Source organism: Taeniopygia guttata, chromosome 4A, assembly GCF_048771995.1.
Source record: "Taeniopygia guttata chromosome 4A, bTaeGut7.mat, whole genome shotgun sequence".
NCBI classification, from domain to species: domain Eukaryota; kingdom Metazoa; phylum Chordata; class Aves; order Passeriformes; family Estrildidae; genus Taeniopygia; species Taeniopygia guttata.
In genome coordinates this window covers 5,369,529-5,384,389 of record NC_133029.1, presented here as the reverse complement: position 1 = coordinate 5,384,389, position 14,861 = coordinate 5,369,529, and the positions used below count along the sequence as shown (strand labels likewise).

The 14,861-nt window shown below is 52.7% G+C and overlaps 1 protein-coding gene across 1 annotated transcript in view; it reads right to left on the bottom strand.

The window, feature by feature from the left end:
* EFNB1 (ephrin B1) overlaps positions 1 to 11,785 on the bottom strand; it is a 44,061-nt gene extending 32,276 nt beyond the window's left edge. Inside the window, exon 1 of the mRNA XM_030272478.4 lies at positions 11,541 to 11,785. Coding sequence (XP_030128338.4) covers positions 11,541 to 11,656 — 116 coding nt within the window. The 5' untranslated portion in view covers positions 11,657 to 11,785. The remainder of the gene's footprint in view (positions 1 to 11,540) is intronic.
* Positions 11,786 to 14,861: the final 3,076 nt, after the last annotated feature.

Here is a 14,861-nt window from a genome sequence, read left to right as displayed (position 1 = left end):
ATCCCAGTCCCTCAGCGCTCGGCACTCCTCCCGAAGCCCAGCTCAGGGGCTGGCAGAACTGGGAGAGTCCCTGCATGCCAACCTGCCTCCACAGCCACACAGCATCACACTGGCCACCAGAAGCTCGGGTGACATCAGGAGTCATCGCATTCCGAGCTGACAGTGCTCCAGCCAGCCCTGTTTTTTGGGATGTCTCCCTGGTTTCGCTCACTGGAGCTGGCAGGACGCTGGAACACACACAGCCCCGGAGACAAGGGAAGGCAGCATCTGGAAGCAATTATCCCAGCACTCTTGTATCTGTCACCCACTCCTTTTGTAAGGCATCATTCTCAGTATCAGCAATCTCGCAGTCATAAACCAGAAAGGGATTTTACCCCTCATCCCAATGAGGCAGTGGAGATTTTCCTGATGGAGAGCAGGGTGGGCAAGGTTCCTCCTGCCAGGTCACAGAACTGAGCACAGCAGGGACAGGCACCTTAAGAAAGAAGCCCACTCAGATAAAGAATACAACAATTTGTCTCCTTTGCCTGTGCCCTGGTATCATGCTGCAGCACTTTCAACACTATACTTCTGAATTTGATGCCTCAAAAACCTCCAACTGTTTTACAGGCATGGATGAACTTCTGGGAGCTCTGTGGGATGGTCCCCACGCCTCCAACGCGCCCCGTGCAATTCCATCCTCAAACCACGTGCTCCATCCTAAACCAACACGCCTCCAGCCTCAAACCATGTGTTTCCATCCTCAACCCACGTGCCTCCATCCTCAAAGAGGAAAAACAAGGAGGAACAGGCCTTGTCTAGGAGAGCAGGAGCCAGGAGGATCCCACAACCCCTCCCCAGGCTAGGTAGTCCCTGCATTCTCCCTGGCATTCTCCTCATCCCACGCCATGCTCAGGGACAACATATAGCTTGCATCCCAAAAGGAAAACCAAGCTCAGAAAGGCTGGCCAATGGGCACCAGGACTTTTTCAGCTGGCTGGCACATCCAGAAAATCCCCAGCACCTCCAAGAGCGGCACCCCTGCCCGCCTTCCCAAGCCCACAAACTCCACACGCAGCACAGGGAGGCGGCTCACGAAGACTTTCGTGCCTCTCTTGGATGTTATGAAACCAGGCAGGGAGCATGAAACTGCCTGCCGTGGGTGGGAGCACCCAGGGCTATATGGAGAGCCCGGAGAATTCCTCCGTGGTCTGGGAAAGCACGTGGGCTCCCCCGCCCCGCACACACCCTCGCAGGGTGGGTTTTTCTTCTGGAGAGACTGGGTGAGCACAAACACCCAGCACAGCCCCACATGAAGGGGGTAATTAGGGAACAGCACCCAGCGCTCACCAAGGCAGAGCAGAGATCAAAAGCAGAATTGAGCATTAAACCTCACCGGGATTAGGAGCTGCTCCTGGGAATGGACTCCTGTAGGACATCCCCCACTAATCCCTGCCTCCCAGAACCACTCACTGCAGGTAGGGAATGCCAAGCCAAGGTAACACAAGCAGGCTTTCCTCCATCCCCTACTCCCAGCAAGTCTTCCTGTAGCTCAGGGAAGTGAAACAAAAAGAAGGAAAATTGGAAAAAGCTCTTCTACTGCCATTAAATGAGCAGCAGGCATGAAGCTCCAGAGGACAGAGGAGTGGGAGAAGGGGGTGGTCCAGAAAGCACAAGGGACCGTCCTCTCCCCTTTCCTCTCCCTCCACTGCTTTGCCAGGATGTTGCTACCTCAATTATTTCAGTAATTAGTTGAGCCCAGGCACTGCTAATGGGGGGCACAGGGAAAGGGGGTTGCAGGAAAAAGGGGACACAAACCAGCTGGGATGAACAGCCAGATCTTGGCCTCGCAAAATTTCCATGAAACAAGAATAATACAAATCTTAAACCCAAACACAGCTGAAGGGGAAATTCCAGCTGCCTTCAGCCCTTCACACCTCCAAGCGCCTTCCTGAAACCCCAATCCAGCCAGGCCTCCTTGGCCCAGTGAGAGGGAAGGGGGCTGTGCATCCCCAGTGGCACTGGGACAGCCTTTCCCACCTCCTGGGGAAGCATCTCCTCCTCCTCCTCCTCCTCCTCACATGCTGCGAAGGAAGCTGGGAACAATGGGATGCACCAGTGCCAGCCCCGGCAGGGATGGACACTCATGGACCACCCACCTGACTGCCTAGGGACAAGGGACAGGCTGGGAGGGACAGCCTGGAGCAGGGGGCACAGGCAGCTGCCAAAGACCCCCTCCCTTGTTGGTGTGAGGGGCATCTCCCCGTCCTGGTGACATGGGGGGACACAAGAGGGACACAGGGAATTCAGCAACTGCAGGCTGTGGTCACTGAAGGAGGAGCTGGGCAGAGCTTGCCCATCTTCCCCCACCCCAGCTCTTCCCACAGGAGAGGGGCTGCTGCTGAGCCATGGGCCAGACCTTCCCTTACAAAAATAACATTTCATCTTTTTTTTTTTTTTTTTTTTTTTTAATTTCTTCTTTTGAAATAATTGACTAATTGGCCAAGGCCCAGGTCCATGCTGGGAGTGGATCCCAGGTCTGCTCTTGCATAAAGCGTTTATTAAAGACATCACAGGAGGACAGGAGAGGAGAGGAGGGAAGGGGAGGGGGGCCAGGCAGAGCCCAGCAGGCCGGGGCGGTGCCCAGAGCACGCTGGAAATTTCCCATCGCACCCAGAGGGAGGAAGCCCAAAAATTAATCCCGATCATCCCCCGCAGCGCAGCTCTGCCCCGAGCAGGGCCTGACTCAGCCGGGATGGGCATCACCCGGGGCGGGCATCACCCAGGGCAGGCAGCACCCAGGGAGGGCATCCCAGTCCCAGCACCCTCAGTGGGGCTGCAAATACGTGAAAGGGAGGGGGTCCCCCTCCTCTCCTCCCTTTAATCCCCAGCCCCAAAGCAGAGCCCTTTCAGGGGAAAGTGTAATGCAATACCTGGAAAATTTCTCCCACCCGCTCTCCGCTGTCGGCTGCCAAATTTAAAACATATTTGCTGCCTGGCCTTGAAGAAACGTAACCTGCTGCCCAGTTCCAACACGCTCATTCTTTGGGGGGCAACGAAAAAATTCACAGAGCCGCTGGTGGCTCCTCTGCTTACACCCCGCAGCCCTCGGGGCTGGGAGCTGCCAAAAAGCTGCCTGGGAGCCTCTGTCAGCACACACCAGAATGCCAGGAGAGAACAGGAGGGAGGGAGCCCTTGCACACCAAGAGGTTTATGAGTCAATGTCCATGAGCCCCGAGAATAAGCAGGGTTGCCACCAGACAAAAGCCCTTGGAATATGCAACATTCAGACCAGCACAAAACTCTGGGGCATGGGAATAGGCAGAGACCTGCAGAGAGAGGATCCTCGCTCGAAAATGGAGCCACCCCATCTCCCCTCACAAGAGAACTGAGGGAGCAGGTGGATGCACACACAGCCTCATCCTTCATCCCACCACCCCAGCTCCTCACCAGGAGGAATTTTCTGGCAGGCCAGGGTTTCAAGGGGAGGCTGGAGCTGTGGGAAGGGGCTGGGGGAGGGCAATGTGTTTAGCAGACTGAACGATCCGACAGGGCCCATTAAAGGAAACAATTTGTAATACAATAATTATTATGTCGTTTCTCTGGCCTCTTTCCTAAGCCTCCCTTTAAACAGTTTGAGGCTTGAGGGGCCTCTAGAAAGCAGAAATCTGTGGGGCTGAGGGTGCTGCAATGTCCACATGTGCCAGGATGAGGAAGATGGTATGGACACATAGAACAGACACTTGCTAGAAGCTCTCCATGCAACGGGAGCTCATCCTGGTTTGCTCACAATCCTTGAGGAACACACGGAACAAAGAGGAACTGCTGCTCCCCAACTGCAGGGGATCATCAGCAGATAAGGGTTCTCTCTGGGAACACCACTCAGTGTGGATCCATACTTGCTCCAACCTGGAGTGAGGCCGGGCCCCGCGGCCGCTCCAGCTCGGCTTTTCTGCTCTGAAGTTCTCGGCCACACATCTGAAGAAAGCGGCAGCAGTGAACAACAGAGCGAGAGCAAGCAACACAAATCCCCAGGATAATGAGCCCGGAGGAGGGAGACGGTGGGCTCTGTCTGAGGAGGGAGCAGTGCTTTTATTGGAGAGGCCTAAAAGGGCTATAAATCCTCAAATTCAAAGGCGAATTCAAGCTCTTTCAAGTCGGAGGAAGGCCTGGGATGTGTCAGCTGGGAGGACTAACCACGCCGCGTCCCCTGCTGAAGTGGCCTCTTCAGCAAAGCCGCGGAGCAGCCCAGGATATTACACCCAGATCCTTTCCATATGTCCGGGCACGACGGCATCCCTGCCGGCACCGAGAGCCGTCCGGCCCCCCGCACAGGAACACCGGCCACCCTGCCTTAATGGGGGGCGCCTTTGTGCCCATTCCTCTTCCAAACCCACTGAGAATTTGCCCCCCGAAATCCCAGTGGGAGTAGGGGGCCGTGTCCCTCCCTCTCGCGTTTGGCTGCGATACTACAGCAAGCCCAGACAAAGAGCGCGGAGCCCAGCACCAGCACATCCCTGCGTCCCTCCGCATCCCGAGGCTGCCAGCCCTGCCTGCCAACCCGCACACCAGGCCGTGCTCCCACGTTGCAGAAATCCATTAAAAGGGAAAAATCGGTGGCAAAGAGAAGACGGCGCCGAGCCTCAGCCCCACGCGAGCAACCACAGATGCTGCCCAGCCTAATGAGAAGGAAAACGTGGACACACTCTGGGATCAATGGGTGTAAGGGGGTTTATAGCTCATAAGCCATGAAAAGGCACTTTGCTTTTCCCAAAATATCTACTTGGAAGAGGTGGGATGGCAAAAGCCAGGCAGGGCAGCTGGTACACAGGGCCGGGCTCATCTTGGTAGGATGCCAGGGGCAAGGAAAGGGAAGTGGGATGTTCCTGTCCCATCACCAGCAGTGACGCAAGCCTGGGTGCCACCAAAACCAGCCAGGACCTCCAACTAGGGAGGGCACTCACTCCAGGGCTTTGAACTTCCTAAACTCCGGCCTGAAGGTGCTGGGACAGCTTGTGCAGTGTCACCCAAGTATCCCAGCCTGGCACCTCCACATTGGCACCAGCAAGGGCCAATTCATGTTAAACCAGGTGACTGCAGGCTTCTCACCGCAGCCCAGCCCCAGCAGACATGGCACACGTGGATCTCTGAGGTGGCACAGCACCACAGAGGGACAGAGCCTTTGAAAAACAGCAAGGGGAGCTCATGGCTGGACACCAACCAAACCCCCGGCTCTGCCTTCACACAGCCCCCCCTGGAAAAGCCCAGTCCCAGGGCCTCGGGGCAAGGAGCCCACCTGGGAAGGGCCGGCTGCGGGTAGGAAAAGGTTATTCCCGAGCAGGCGAGCCAGGGTTATAAATAGCTGGCATTTTTGAAGTGCAGCTGCTCAGCTCAGCTCAGCTCGGCCGGGGCGGCACTGCCACGCCGGCACCTGAGCCGGCTCGGATCCCGCCCGGGGGCTCCGGCAGGGAGAGCTCCGAGAGAAGCCACTGCTCACTGGATCACCGCGAGGAACCCCCCAAACCTGTCCCCTCATCCTCCAGCGAGGAGAGACTGGTGGCCCCCAAGCCGTGCTCCGGGGATCACCCGCAGCTCCGCTCCAGCTCCAGCAGAACCTGCTCCACGGAGGGCAGGGGCCAGGCAAACCCCACTGCGCACAAATCCAGCCTCGCCGAGCAGGACGTTTAGCCCTGGCTTGTCCGACTCTCTGGGACCAAGTCTGGACAGGCTGGGGGAGCCAGGAGTGCCAGGACTCCAAGGCTCAGCTGTGAGCAGAGCACTGGGGCTCCAACCAGGGATGGGATCCTGAGACTCCAAGAGCCCAGCACCTCTGCTCCGACCAGAGACAGGATCCCAAGGCTCCGGCACAGCCATGAGCTGAGCTCTGACGCTCCAAGCAGAGATGCAGTCCAGAGGTTCCAGCACAGCCCTGATCAGAGCAGCAGGGTCCAACCACAGATGGGACCCCGAAGCTCCAGCACAGCCTTGAGCTGGTGACCAAGCAGGAGACAAGCCACAAGGGGCGAGAAAACCCCTCCTGAAGGACGCCAGGACTGCACCAATCCTCTTCACAAGCAGCACCACCATCCCTCCTGCTCTCCGGGACAGGATTCTGTGCCACACCACCCGACCCAGAGCAAGGGATGGGAAGGAGAGAAGCATTGAGAAACAGCAGCAAGGAGCTGGGCTCTCCTCAGCCCTGCACAACAAAAGCCCCACAGCCCAGGCCGCGCATTCCTGCCCAGATGTGACGCCGCGATAGCGCGAGCGAGTCCTGCTCCTGCTCCCTGATCCCAGCAATCATTAATTAGAGACAGAACGGAATCAGCTTTGTTTCTCCCCACCCTATTCCAGCTGCCAGACTCCAAGTAGCATGTGCTACTGATCGCTCCAAGATGTTTTCCCACTGGAGTCCAGCGCTCCTTGGGCAGACAAGCTTCCCAGCAGTGCGGCCAGTGCTGTGCCAAGGACAGTGCACTGCCACAGGGGCAGCGAGCACAAAGCTGTGGGAAAGCTGGGGGGAAGCTGGGACAAACAAATCCTACAGGGAAACAAGGGATCATCCCCACTGCTAAGCCTCTGGTTTATAGGGGACAATCCAAACAGCTCCTGAAAGACGTCATGCGAGGGACTACTCACGCACTCCAGCTCTTTGCGACCTCCCATGATCCCAAAAAACATAGACAGGGCTTGGGGGGACCCCTGAGCCCCCAGTGAAGCTGTTTGGGGGACCCCCTAAACACCTCGTGAAGCTGCTCAGAGGGACCCCCAGCCCACCTGGCCACAACACCAAGGTCACCGGCACATCCCACCCTGCCACATCCAGCCTGTTTGGGATAAGGATTCAAGGGAACAGCTTAGACCCCAAAGCGACACAGGAGCTCAGGTGCAGTGGAGGAAAGCAGCCCCTGCCAGCCCTTCCCGGTCAGAACTGGCATGGAAGCCCCATCCAACCTCACTGCCAGGCAGATCCAAGGAGCTGCAGCAGCTGTTTTGCTCTGGAGAAAGCTCCGTCTCCTTTTACAATCAATCAGCCACCCCATCACGGCTCTTTTTTTCTTTTAAAGGAAGCAGTTAAATCCATTTTATGGAATCCAGCGGTATTTACCCGGCTACTGCAAGAGCCGCAGCCCTGCCTTCCCTTTTTTTTAAAATTTAAGTTAGTGAATTCATTCCCAAATGACCCGCCAGAAGCCCTGGGTGCTCCTTTCCCCCTGGCACAGGCAGAGGGAGAACACCTCCAGTGAAACGTGGGCTGGGGGCACGGGGAGGTTCTGCCTTGTGGGAACAGGAGCTGGGAGGGCTCCCAAAAGCCTGGCACCCAGCAAAGGGTCCCCCCCTTCCAAAGGGAAGCTCCAGCTGGAAAGCAGGCTGGCCAGGCTTGCTTTGCCCAAACCAGCCTTCAGAGATGAAGCAAAGCCCTGGAAAAGCCAAGGTGTGCATAGGGGCCATAGGATTCTTGGTGGGAACGCAGAATCATAAATCCTGGAATAATTTAGGTTGGGAGGGGACCTTAAAGTCCATCCAGCTCCATCCCCTGCCATGGACAGGGACACCTTCCACCAGCCCAGGCTGCTCCAAGCCTTGTCCAACCTGGCCTCGGACACTTTCAGGGATGGGGCAGCCACAGCTTCTCTGGGCAAACTGTGCCAGGACCTCCCCACCCTCACAGCCAGGAACTTCTTCCCAATATTCAACCTAAACTTCCCATCTTTTTAGTTTAAATCCATTCTCCACCTCTCACCCTCAGGAAGGGGAGTCTCCACAAGTCAGAAACGACTTTTAATTAAAACTAAGCAGCGAGTTTTCCCTATTGCCTAAATCCTGACATCACGAAGCAACTCCTGCGCCCACGGCTCCCGTAATTCCATTCCATCTGCTCCGACAAGTGCGAGCCCCCTGCTCCAGAGCTCCAGGCCAGCCCTTCCCCTCGGAAACAGCCTTCCCGCAAGCACTTTGTCCCTCGTAAAACGGCATTAAAAGAGGCAAAGATCTGCCAGGCTTCAACCCCAGCGCTGACAGACTTCCATGGGACACCATCATGTCATTAAAGGCAGAATAAAAATACCACGAAGGATTAGACTTTCGTCTATTTTTTTTTTTCCTCTTTCCCTCACTTTTTTTTTTCTTAAATAAATGCATTTATTTGGTTTTTAACAAGTTTGGAACTGAGCAAAACTTTCTGGAAGGGGAAGAGGGAAAAGCAGAGGCGAAAGGAGGCGTTCTCCGGAGCCGCGTGGATGATGTGTCCCATTTCCCCCACCTTCTTATTAAAATACTTTCTGGGGAGGCGAATTCCAGCCTGAAATGAATTTTCCAAACCATATTTTATTAGGAATGTTTCCCTTTAATGCTCGGTACAGGAGCCCACCAGGGTCAATATTTCTCCCAAATTACAGCCGAGGGAGTTGAGAAAGGATTTAGCCAGAATTCCTCTGGCAATTCCCGGCTGTCCAAGGAGAGCACGCTCCCACCACCCCCCAGCTGCGCAGCAAAGGGGACCAGTAAATCCCAGAACACTTTCCCCAAAGCCCCCCCTGGACACGATGGAATAAATTAAAGCCATATTGCCTCTCCAAGCCCCCTTCCACAGGGCTCTGCAGGCATCCCAAGGAAAGCTCACTCAGAGGGTGAGCTCATCCCAAGCACAGGTTTGAGACAATTATCACTTTTTCCAACAAAACCTTTCCTAGGCTTATTTTTTCCCCTTTCAAGACCCAGCATCCTCACAGTGGGAAGTGGGTGATGATTTCACCACTGGCTTTGGGACACACACCCAGGAGCCAACCTGGGCTTCCCAACCCAGCACACAGCTTAAGCCTGACTTAACTCGATTAGGAAATCATTCCATCTATCGCATGTGTTATCAGCATCCCTCTGATAACACCAGGAGCCCCAGACTCGCCGGTGGAGCTGGAGCCCACAGCTCCCAGCTGCCCAGAAAGGGCAGGAAAATATTTTCCTTATTTACAGCAATCGCGCTGAGGCTGGCCGGGCCCAGAGCACCACGCTTACTCCTCGGATCCGTTGGAAAATTCCATTTAGCTGTGTTATTTTTAAAGGCTTTAGCTCTCTTTACTCTAAAAACAAGAGTTAAAGCTCAGCAGAATGGGATGGGGGCTGGCACAGCCCCGGCGTTGCCCCAGGAAGGAGCTTGGAAGCCCAAGTATGGTGGCGAAGGGTTTTTATGGATCTATCTGGAAGACAATCCCAATCCAACCAACAGCAAGAGTTTTCCTGCAGCTGGAGCCAGACTTTGCCCAGCACACCAATCCCCCGACTGGTTTCCTCAACTGGGTTTGCTGGGAGCAGCCGTGAGGAGGCTCTGCCCGATGCCACGCAGCCGGCAAAGCTCAGAGCTGGGAAAGACAGCGACGGATCCCAAGGACAGATCCCGGGCAGGAGGATCCGGGGCTGCTCCACAGGGGCTCAGACTGGAGGGATCTGAGTGGGATCACAGCTGGGTCCCAAAAGTCTCCACTGAGGAAAAACACTCGCATGGGTTTTGCCCACACATGTCCCGGCAGAGCCATTTCTGGGTGGAAACGCCGACGTTTCGGGCTCTTCCCCCTCTCTGCTGTCCCTGTGGGGATACAGGGATGGGGGAGCACCCACAGGAGCAGCCCCACACGGGATGGCACATTCCCAGAAAGCTGGGTCCAGGACAGCCAGCCTCTGAGCTCCAAATCCACGGACAAACGAGGGCACAGACCTCCAAACTCCAAATTCCCCGAGAAAGGAGAGTGGGCAACCACCGAGCTCCAAACCAGGGTAGAACTGAGGGTGGCAAAGCACCAAGCTCCAAAATGGGGGAGGAAAAGCACCAAGCTCCAAACTGGAGGAGAACTGAGGGCAGACAAACACCAAGATCTGAATCTGGGGAGAACAGAGTGGGTAACCAACAAGCTTCGAACCGGGAGAAAACTGGAAGCAGACAAACTCAGATCTTTGATTTGGGGGAAACCAAGGGTGGACAACCCCAATCCCTGAATTCAGGGGGAGCTGAGAGTGGGCAACCACCGAGATCTAAACTGGGGGAAAACCGAATCCGGACAACCTTTGAGCTCTGAACTAGGCGTGAACCAAAGGCAGAAACTGCTGAGCGCCAAAAACTGGGAGCAGAAAACCACCAAGCTCCCAATTTGGGAAAACCAAGGAACACCTCAAGCTCTCCCCGGACACCCCACCAGGGAGGGACATCTCCAAGGCTCAGTGGGAAGTCCTGGAGTGTCACCCCCGTGCCAGCCAATGGCCAGGGCCTCCTCCCAGCTTCCCAGTCCTCGGCAGCTTAAGGAAAACCCAGGATAAGGAAGGGGAGAGGGGTGACATGGCATCCTCCACCACCACCTCCAACTGCCTTTGCCCAAACAAAAACTCTATTTTCTGGAACCAATTTGCCTCACCAAGCTGACGAATCCAGTGGGGCAATTCCTGAGGGAAAAGGTTCTCTCTGCTCCCAGCCAACTGACACAACTCCCAAAGAAAGCAAAGGAAAAACACACCGAGGAGAAGGAAGAGACGGAGCCGCCGTCCCAGCGCTTCCAGAGCTGGGGACATGCAAAGTGTGCCTGCAAAGTTCCTTTATCCCCACCAAGAAACCGAGGAAATAAACATTTGGTTGGAATACGTGTCCAGGCAGGAAGGTTTTCCAAATAGTTTCAGTTCTTTCCAACCCTCAAAAAACTCTTTGGATTATTTTTGGGTTATTTTTTTGCCTTGAGAAGTGTGGTGGGGAGAAGAAAAAAAAAAAAAGGTAGGCTAAAAGCAAGAATTTTTTTGAAGGGAGAAAGGAGTAAGATAAATAAACACTCTATGATCTACAAGATAAAGCTGAACAAGGGCCACCGATCCATCCTGACCACCAGCCCCGGCATAGGGGCGACCAAACACCCCCCAGTCCTCCTCCTCCTCGCCCTTCAAATTGTTCCTGTACGGCAGCCTTGTGCATATCCACAGATTTATATAAAAATATACAAATTTATAGAATTGAGGTGGCTGTACAGGAGGAGCAGCCCCGCTTTGTTCGGACCCAGCCCGAGGTGGGGGCGGAACAGATCCCCTCGCCTTCCTCGACGGCTGATTTCGGATGAGGAAACCCAGATAAAAAACAATAATTAAAAAAAAAAAAAAGATAATAAATCCAAACGCTGCAGGGAAGCGGCGATCCTGGAGAAAAAAAAAAAAAAAAAGAACCCGAGGCGTGAAAAACGAAAAAAAAAAAATTAAAATTCAAGAAACAAAACGTGGTTTTCAAAAATAAAAACGGATTTCAAGAGAGGAAAAGCTGCGAGAAGCAAAAGCACAATTAAAAACGCAGGGGAAAAAAGGAAAGGAGGTTTGGGGATTTTTTTGGTACGAGAAGCAGCGCGGCGCCGCGGGTCCGTCCCCAGCCGGGGGTCGCTCCGTGCGCCGCCCGCAGCCTCCAGGCGCGATTTTACCTTAAAAACCTCTCTGTTTCCGCAAAATTCACATTTTAAAAGGCGCTTTCTGTGCCTTTTTCCCCGCGGGGGGTGCGAGGCGCGTCCCTCCCGACCCCCCCCCCTTTCTCTGGCCGCACGTACTTGGGGTTCGCGGAGCTCCACGACACCGGCTCCAGGCTCTTGGCGAGCGGCGCGGCGAGGCGGCACACGGCCAGCAGGACACCCAGCAGCCACCGCCCGCCGCGGGGCCGCGCCATCGTCCCTCGGCGGCGGGACGGGCCGGGCGTCAGGCGCCCATCACGCTCCGCCGCCTCCTCCCGCTCCGCTCCCCACCCGCCGCCTCCGCCCGCCCCGCACCGACTGAGGCGCCGCCCGCCGCGGCAGCCGCTCTACCCCTCCGCGCAGGCAGCGCCGCGGACAGCCCGCACCGCGCAGCCAATTGCTGAGCGGAGCGGGGGGGGCCTTGCGGGAGGGCACGCCCATTGTGGGTTCTTAAGGGGAGCGCGGAGGATTTTCGGTTTTTTCCTTCCCCCCCCCCGGTTGCCGCCCGTTGTTACCGGGTTACCGGGGGAGGTGACGCGGTGACAGCGATGGGGACGAGCAGGCGGAGCGCCGGTTTGGGCGCCGCACCGGCCCGTTCCCATCGCTGTCGAGCCGGTCAGCCCCCCCCGTGCGCGCCGCGCTTGGCCTCGCCCTCCCTGCCAGCCGCGATCCTACAGCGCCCCCCAGCGGACGGCGCCGGCTGCGCCCGAAGCGGCGGCGGCACCGAAACATTCCCAAAAAAATTCCCAAAAATTCCAAAAAAATTCCAAAAAAATTCCCAAAAAAATTCCCCAAAAATTCCCAAAAAATTCCCAAAACATTCCCCAAAAATTCCCAAAAAAATTCCCAAAAAATTCCCCAAAAATTCCCAAAAAATTCCAAAAAAATTCCCCAAAAGTTCCCCAAAAAGTCCCCCAAAATTCCAAAAAAATTCCAAAAAAAATCCCAAAAAAATCCCAAAAAATTCCCCAAAAATTCCCAAAAAATTCCCCAAAAATTCCCCAAAAATTCCCGGGATTGGGACGGGGCTAAAGGGATTACACCGGTTTGGAACTTTTTTTCCAGAGAATATTTAAATTTTTTTATTTAAAAAAATAATTAAGTTTTTCTATTTTTTTTAATTTTCTTTTTTTCGAGGGTTTTTCAAAGGTTTTTTTCATTTTTTCCCGTTTTTGAAATAAATTTTTCCACTTCTTTGATGTTTTGGAGGGTCTTGGAAAGATTTCCAAATATTTTTACTTTTTTTTTGAAGGGATTTTTAAAGACCTTTCAATATTTTGTGGCTTTTTTCGAGGGCTTTTTTAAAATATTTTACATTTTGGAGATTTTTTTATTGTTTTTACGTTTTTCAAACATTTTTTTCCTGATTTTTAAAAGATTTCTCAAAAATTTTTACATTTTGGAGGGATTTTAAAGTATTTTATGACTTTTTTTACTTTGCTTAAAGATTTTTTTGAAACTTTTGGACTTTTTTAAGCATTTAAAAATATTTTTTCTTTTACCAGTTCTTTTTAAGATTTGGAGGGATTTTTACTTTTTCACAGGGTTTTAAATTTTTTTTAATCAATTTTTGATCCTTTAAACTTTTTTATGTCGTTTTTCAGTTTTCTGATTTTTTTTTTAGTATTTTGATGTTTATGTCATTATTTTCTTTTAAATTCTTCCAAGTTTTCAAGATTTTTTATTTTTTGAGATTGTTGCATATTTTAAAGCTTCTAAATTCTTCTTAATTTATTTTTTTTCCTTCACTTTTTTTTTTTTTTTAGATTTGGGATGTTTTTTCAGGGTTTCTTTTAGATTTTATTTTTTTTCCACATTTTCTTGAATTTTTAAATCTTTGGAACTTTTTTTAAACTTTTTAATTTTTTTTTTATTTCTAGAATTGTTTGGAGCTTTTCTTCCTTTATTATTTTTTTAACTTTTTTAAAAAATTCTTCTATTTTTCATAGATTTTGATGTTATTTTTCAATTTTATTTAAAGTGGGCTTTCTATTTCTGTGGCAATATTTTTTATATGTTCTGGACTTTTTGGAGTTTTTGTAATTTTTGATGTTTTTTTATTTGGGCCATGAAGAGGGAGGAGCCAAAATCCAGAATTAATTTTCTTCCCATTAAGAAAATCTTTGGAGTCACTTCACTTTCTATTACAGGAACAATAATAAACCCCTTCGGATTTGGTATAATTTCTATTAATAAAATAAAAACAAAATAAAATAAAACCCCCTCCTGAGTCTGTTCACTTTTTATTAAGGAAATTTTTTAAAAACCCTCAAGTCAGTTCCTTTCTGTTACAAAAATAAACCAACAAATTTTGGCCTCACTTTCATTTGTGTTGAGAAAATTGAAAAACAAACAAAAAAAGTCACTTTAGAGTACAAAAATAAACCAACCCCCCCTCCCGAGTCCCTCCAGTTTTTATTAAAATAATTCAAATTAAAGCTCGAAAAATCAAAAAAATGGCAGTCAGTTCCATTTCTATTGAGGAAATAAAAAATAAATTATACAATCGGGGTTAAATTGGCTCCATATTAATAAAATTTATTAAAACCCACGGGTTTAAATGTGATTTTTGTGTCTTTTCCATGAAAACCCCGAGCTGGGGTGTGGGAAGCAAAGGGAGCAGCGGGATTGGGGCTCTTGGAGCTGTCCCGAACCAAAGGAGAGGGAAACGCCTGAGGAATGAGAAGAAAAACATCCAAAAATGGGATTTTTTTTATATATTTGAGCACTCAGCTGGGTCTTGGGAGAGGGGCCTGGGATTGCTGCTCGTTCCCTGCCCTCTCCGTGCCCTCTCCGTGCCCATTCCCTGCCCGTTCCCTCTCTCCCTGCCCATTCCCTCTCTCCCTGCCCGTTCCATGCCCGTTCTGTGCCCGTTCCCTGCCCGTTCCCTGCCCATTCCCTGCCCATTCCCAGCCTATTCCCTCTTTCCCTGCCCATTCCCTGCCCATTCCCTCTCTCCCTGCCCATTCCCTGCCCTCTCCGTGCCCATTCCCTCTCTCCCTGCCCGTTCCTGCCCGCTCCGTGCCCACTCCGTGCCCATTCCTTCTCTCCCTGCCTGTTCCTGCCCGCTCCATGCCCGTTCTGTGCCCATTCCCTCTCTCCTGCCCATTCCCTGCCCGTTCCCTGCCCATTCCCTCTCTCCCTGCCCGTTCCTTGCCCATTCCCTGACCCATTCCCTGCCCATTCCATGCCCGTTCCTTCTCTCCCTGCCTATTCCTGCCTGCTCCATGCCCATTCCCTCTCTCCCTGCCCATTCCCTGCCCATTCCCTGCCCGTTCCTGCCCGCTCCATGCCCATTCCCTCTCTCCTGCCCATTCCCTGCCCGTTCCTGCCCGTTCCATGCCCATTCCCTCTCTCCCTGCCCGCTCCGTGCCCGCTCCGTGCCCATTCCCGCTCTCCTGCCCTCCATCCCCGCTGGCA